Source organism: Crocodylus porosus, unplaced genomic scaffold (genome assembly GCF_001723895.1).
Source record: "Crocodylus porosus isolate Cpor-Errol unplaced genomic scaffold, CroPor_comp1, whole genome shotgun sequence".
NCBI lineage: Eukaryota > Metazoa > Chordata > Crocodylia > Crocodylidae > Crocodylus > Crocodylus porosus.
The window spans coordinates 110,365,402-110,371,256 of NW_017728947.1; the positions used below are offsets into that span (position 1 = coordinate 110,365,402).

At 62.2% G+C, this 5,855-nt stretch overlaps 1 protein-coding gene across 1 annotated transcript; it reads left to right on the forward strand.

The window, feature by feature from the left end:
• Positions 1-94: 94 nt before the first annotated feature.
• SIX6 (SIX homeobox 6) lies at positions 95-1,189 on the forward strand. Its single transcript, XM_019551285.1, has 2 exons — positions 95-666; positions 1,021-1,189. Exons 1-2 carry the CDS (start codon positions 95-97, stop codon positions 1,187-1,189), a joined length of 741 nt encoding a protein of 246 aa, XP_019406830.1.
• The last annotated feature ends 4,666 nt before the right edge of the window (positions 1,190-5,855 follow it).

A 5,855-nucleotide genomic window follows, 5' to 3' on the forward strand; every position in this document is an offset into this window, starting at 1 on the left:
CGGCGCCTGGCGGAGCCGCCCTGCCTGCTCTCTCCGGCGGTGTGTGCGTGTGTCCGCGGCGGGGAGGGGAAGCCGCAGCCGGGCGCCCGCCTCCATGTTCCAGCTGCCCATCCTCAACTTCAGCCCGCAGCAAGTGGCCGGGGTATGCGAGACCCTGGAGGAGAGCGGGGACATTGAGCGCCTGGGCCGCTTCCTCTGGTCCCTGCCCGTGGCGCCGGGGGCGTGCGAGGCGCTGAACAAGAACGAGTCGGTGCTGCGCGCCCGGGCCATCGTGGCCTTCCACACGGGCAGCTACCGCGAGCTCTACCACCTCCTGGAGAGCCACAAGTTCACCAAGGAGTCGCACGCCAAGCTGCAGGCGCTGTGGCTGGAGGCGCACTACCAGGAGGCCGAGAAGCTGCGCGGCCGGCCCCTGGGCCCCGTGGACAAGTACCGCGTGCGCAAGAAGTTCCCGCTGCCCCGCACCATCTGGGACGGCGAGCAGAAGACGCACTGCTTCAAGGAGCGCACGCGGCACTTGCTGCGGGAGTGGTACCTGCAGGACCCCTACCCCAACCCCAGCAAAAAGCGCGAACTGGCGCAGGCCACCGGCCTCACCCCCACCCAAGTGGGCAACTGGTTCAAAAACCGCCGGCAAAGGGACAGGGCGGCGGCGGCCAAGAACAGGTCGGTCCCCGGCCTGCAGCCGCGGGGCTGGGCGGCGGCGCGGGGTTGCGCCGGGGCAGGGAGGCTCCGGGTGCCCGGCGCAGCCTGCAGCACGCGGGAAGCCTGAGCTCGGCCGGGGCCCTTGTGCACCTGCTTTGTCGGAGGTGGGGGGCGATGCGGGGGCGGAGGCAGCGCCTGGCCGGGCCCAGCAGGGGCAGGGCAGCGGGGCGAGCAGCGGGGTCGGAGCAGGGAGGCAGGCGCTGATGGAGGGGCCTGGGGGGGACTGGAGGGCCTGCCCCGGCTCTGCAGAGGGGGAAGCGGCGGTGGGGAGCCCGGTGGCAGGGCGCTGTGACACGTGTCTCCGCTTCCCCGCAGGCTGCAGCAGCAGGTGCTGGCGCAGGGCTCGGGGCGCTCGCTGCAGGCCGAGGAGGAGAGCGCGGGGGAGCCGCTGGGCGCCGCCTCCAGCCCCGCGGCCAGCCTGTCCGGCCAGGCGGCCGCCTCCGCCATCTCCATCACGTCCAGCGACAGCGAGTGTGACATCTGAGCGCGGGGAGGGGGACAGCCGGAGCAACACAGTGCCTGCCTGCCTGCCGCCCCGCCCGCAGCCCCGGCCGGGCCCGGGCTGCCGGCCCCCAGCGCCCCGCAGCAGGAGCCCCGCGTCCCTTGCACGGGGCCCGATGCCCCCGAAACACCGCGGCCCTGGCGGCCTCCTCGGCCCCACAGACGCTGTTCGGGGTTGGACTGAGAGGGGGGCTTCCTCTCTCTCTCTGTCTCTCTCTCTGTCTATATATAATGTTTATTGACTTATTTAAGGGATGGCTAGGGTAGATCCCCCCCCATGGTTCTTCATGATGACGATGATTTGGCTTCTTGTCTGTGTGCACAGGTGACGTGTAGAGCATGTGCAGGGTCCGTACTGTATGCAGCAGCCTCAAGCGATAATAAAATACCCGCTGAGCAACACCTGGCCGGCAAAGGGCCCCTTCTTCCATGCCCCGGGGCTCCCCGCTGCCGCCCGGAGCCGACGCGCCACGAGCCGTTCACACGGCTCCGAGCGAGGCAGGGGTCTAGCGCGGGGCAGGGAGCAAAGGGAGGCCCCGGCGGGTCCCGGAGCTCTCCCGGATTATGAATGAATGCGTGGAAAGCCAGGCAGGCAGGGAGCCCGGGACCCCGCGCGAGAGCCGGCTAAGCCCTCTCCCGGCACAGGGGCTTTGCGTGATGCCGCTTGACACTGATCTGCAAATCGCTTGAGCTGTGCTTTTTCGGTCTCGTGGAACTTCCCTCCCTGTCCTCAGCCCCCCTCTCTCCGCCTCCTGCAGCGGGGGCCACGGCGCGGGTTCCCGGGGCCGCGGAGCTCAGACCCGCGGTCATCTCCAGTCACCTGTAGTCACAGGGAGGCCCTTGGGACGGGAGTACTGGCACAGCGGCAGAGCTGGCGGGACAGGCAGGAGGGCCCGGGAGCTCCACGCCGGGTCTGCTTTGCCAGACTATCCCCCCCCCTCAACCCGGGAGAAGGAGGCGCACAAGCAGCAGGCGCTGGAGACCAGTCTGCACCGGAGCAGGAGCTCCCTTGTCTCTCATCAGAGGCGAGACCGCGCCGGGAAGGTGCGAGGGTACTCGCCTGGCTCGGGTTTCTCCAGGCTTGTTACCTTCTCCCTCCCTCTCTCTCTCTCTCTCGTTTTTTTTCTTGCCATTATCGCTTCTCCTTCCAAGCCGGGCCTGTCCCCAGACACGCCGGCCGTATCGGCCCCGATGCGCTGTCCCGGTTTTTAATTCCCTCGTTTTACCTCCGCGACTCGCTAAAACCGGAGCCGGAGCCGCAAGGCGGGTGCTCGCCGGGAGCCGGGAGGGGAGCGCGTCTGCGGCCGGGGCAGAGCCGCCTCGCCCGGGCGGAGGAGCCGCTGGGCTGCTCGCTCGGCTGGAGGGACCCGCTCGGGGACTGCACCGAATCGGCTGGAGCCGCCACGGGGAGGGAGGGACGGGCGCGGAGCAATGCAGGAGCAAACCCGCCTTGCAAAACGCCGAGAGACAAAAATGCCTTTATACCGACGGGAGGCTACATACATGTCCCCTCCGCACACACAGCCAAGAGCTGAACCTCCAGAGAGCTCGCTCGCCATATCATGACCAGGCCGACACAGCCGCCGCTTTCACAGTCCCCGTGCTGTCTGCCCCCGGCACCGTCCGGCTGTGCGGACACACAGAGGCGACGGGCCTGCCCCGCTCGGCTCCGCGTCCGCGGAGTGCGCGCGGAGCCGGAGCAGCTGTTATATAACATCTCTGTTGTACGTGTGGAATATTACACAGCGTGCAGCCAGATATAATGAATTACACAGCCCCACGTGCGTGTCTACATATATGCATGTGAATATAGCCTCGATTAAACTGTGTGTGCACGCATGTGCACCTCTGTGAACGTGTGTGTGGATAATGAAGATGGGTATGTGTAAATGGGGATGCTGTGAGCGAAACATCGGGTGGTGTCATGGATCTTACCAAGAAAAGGCTCAGGAGAGCTAGAGAGAGCTGGGTGTAACTCGCGCCCGCCGTGGAGCGCTCCCAGGAGCAAAGCCGCCAGCCCCGCGCTGCCCTTCCGCCCCGCTCCCGGGGGTCCGTGTGCCCGCGGCCTGCCCGGCCCCGGGGCAGGCGCCGCTCGCACACACGGGGCACTGCGGGGAGGACGCCAGACCCCCTCTTTGTCCCTTAGCACCAGCGTGCGGGTCCGGCCGCAGAGGAGCCCCCGGGCCCGTGCTTATTTACTCCGCACCAAGCAGCGGCGGGGACCCGCTTGGCCGCGGGCGGGGCGGGACGGGGGCGCCGGGCCATCCCCGCTGCGGGGAGGCGCGGGCGGCCGCAGCGGCAGCGGGCTGCGAGGCTGTCACAGCGCTCAGCTTAATGAGTGCTAACGAGGGGCCTGCGGGGCGGGGAGCGCACAGCGCGGCCGGGCGCCTTCTCCCTCCCCCTCCGCAGCTTGGGGCGAGCCCGGGGCCGGTGCAGCTGGGGGCTCCGCTCCGTGCTCCAGTCCGGGCGCCGAGCTGCAACCTCCGGCCCTCCCTGCCCCGGCTTGAAGAGGAGCGGGCAGCGGGGCAGATGCCACCCTCGGATGCCCCGCTCCCCTCCCCCGGCCGGTTCAGGCCCTGGATTCCACCTGCTTCTGCTCCGGTGTAGCCCCTGGGAGCTGGGGCCTCTGCCCTTCCCCTAATGAGCTTCCCCAAGTGCCTCTGCCCTCCAGGAGCTCGCTCCCTGCTGCGAGGCAAACCAGGCTTCACCTTACACCGGGTTATAAGGCCTGAGCTCCTTACCCTGATCCCCCCTCCGCTGCCAGAGGTCCTTTTCAAGCAGAAGCAGACTTTTCCAAACGGGAGGGGCTGAAGATGGCTCCCTGGCTTTGATTTGATTTGATTTGATTTTATCCATGCACTTGATAGGATGTTCTGCGCACCCTTCACTTGCTGCCCACCCCTCTTGGAGCTGGCATCCTCACAGAATCCCCATCACAAACATTTGATGTGTTGTTGAATCTGTTTCTCAGTTGTTCAAGTAAAATCTGAGCCCCGGGGAACACCCACAGTCTGCTACTGGACTTTCACCCTGTGGATCTTCTCATATTACTTTAATAGGCAAAACCCAATTAAAAGGGAATCAAGCAATGTCTCTTCCCCCTTCCCCCTCTCCCCCAGTATATTGTGAAATAAAATGAAATAAAACTCATCCTGTGATAGCAGCTTACTCCTGTCCATGTGTGAGAAAAGCCCTTCTCTGAGCAGTGGCATTTCCCACCCACCCCTGCAACTGCTATTTTTATGGCGGGATGCTTTATTCCTAATCCCCAGCAAGGTACGGAGTCCACCAAAAAATATTCTGTGGCACTGCTGTGGGATATTGCATCAATAGGCCTCTGTCATTCAAAATGAAATGGTTGCCGCGGCTTAACCTGAATGGGCAATTGCTGTGTGCTCGGCCAGTTTGTCTTAGAGAGAGATGGTTTTTAATTGCGTAATTCGTTACTATGGAAAGAGTATTGAAAAGCAGTGGGACACGTGGACCATTGATTTCCAATGGACTGGGAGCATTAGCGGCTTGTGGCGGGTGGACGCAAGAAGAGGAATGAGATGGTTGCAGCTCCTGTGTGGTTATAGGCAGTATACCATGAAGTAACACAGAATATGTACCTCTCCAGTCCCTGCAGAGCAGATTTTAGCCTGCTACCCTGTGACACCATGGCTGAAGATTTCCAGCAGGACATTTGTCCTATAATCATGAAATACCTGACATTAGCCACACAATCAATGTCTATCTTTTGCAGGTGTGAGTAGCTCCTGAATGTTATTTTCTTTCCTATCTCCTCCTAGCACTGCCACTCTCAGTGCTTTAGGCAGCTCTGGTTATTTGGCAGCAAAGCATGTTCCTTGGGTGGTCAGGTCACCACTGCAAAACCCCGTTGGTCACAGCCTGCAGTCGCTGACTCGAGTGGAAAACAGGGCTTGTAGAAGGCAGCCCTGATCCCATGTGCTTTCTGGCTATCTGCAGTCCTATTTGAGATAAGGAGCCTCCTGCCTTTTCATTCCTGGAAGAAGGGTCTCACGCGGAGGGAGGTTTGGAAGGCAGAAGATTCCATGGGGTTGAGCCTGCCTTAGGAGTCAGAGGGCTTTACCCCCTTAGATTTCCTGGTGCTGAAGGACTCTGTCACCAGGATGCTTTCCCAGCGTCACCAGGATGCTCCCCAGATATTAAGAAAAACTTTCTCACCAGGAGATTAGTAAATCACTGGAACAGGTTACCCAGAAAGGTGGGGGAATCTCCGTCTTTGGAGGTCTTCAAGACCTGGATAGACAAAGCCTTGGGTGGGATGATCTAGCAGGGAATGGTCCTGCTTTGAGCAAGAGGTTGGACTAGATGACTTCCTGAAGTCCCATCCAACCCTCATTTTCTATGATTTTAAGTGCTATGCCATTGCTGCTGGAGTCAGCAGAACTAGTCCAGCTCTGCAGGGTTCAGGGTCAGGACGGTGCCTGCTCCTCTCTTCAAGCAGAGGGAAGTGAACCGGTTCTGCAGACCAGGCTCAGCTCAGGACAAAGCTGTGGCAGTGTGGACACTGCCCATTGTGTGAGAGCCTGCTCACTATCACAGGGACAGAGAAAGTGGTGTCACACCAGGGGCTTTTACAGAAAACAGAACAGACCCTCCTTTTCCTGCATACACCCCCCTCC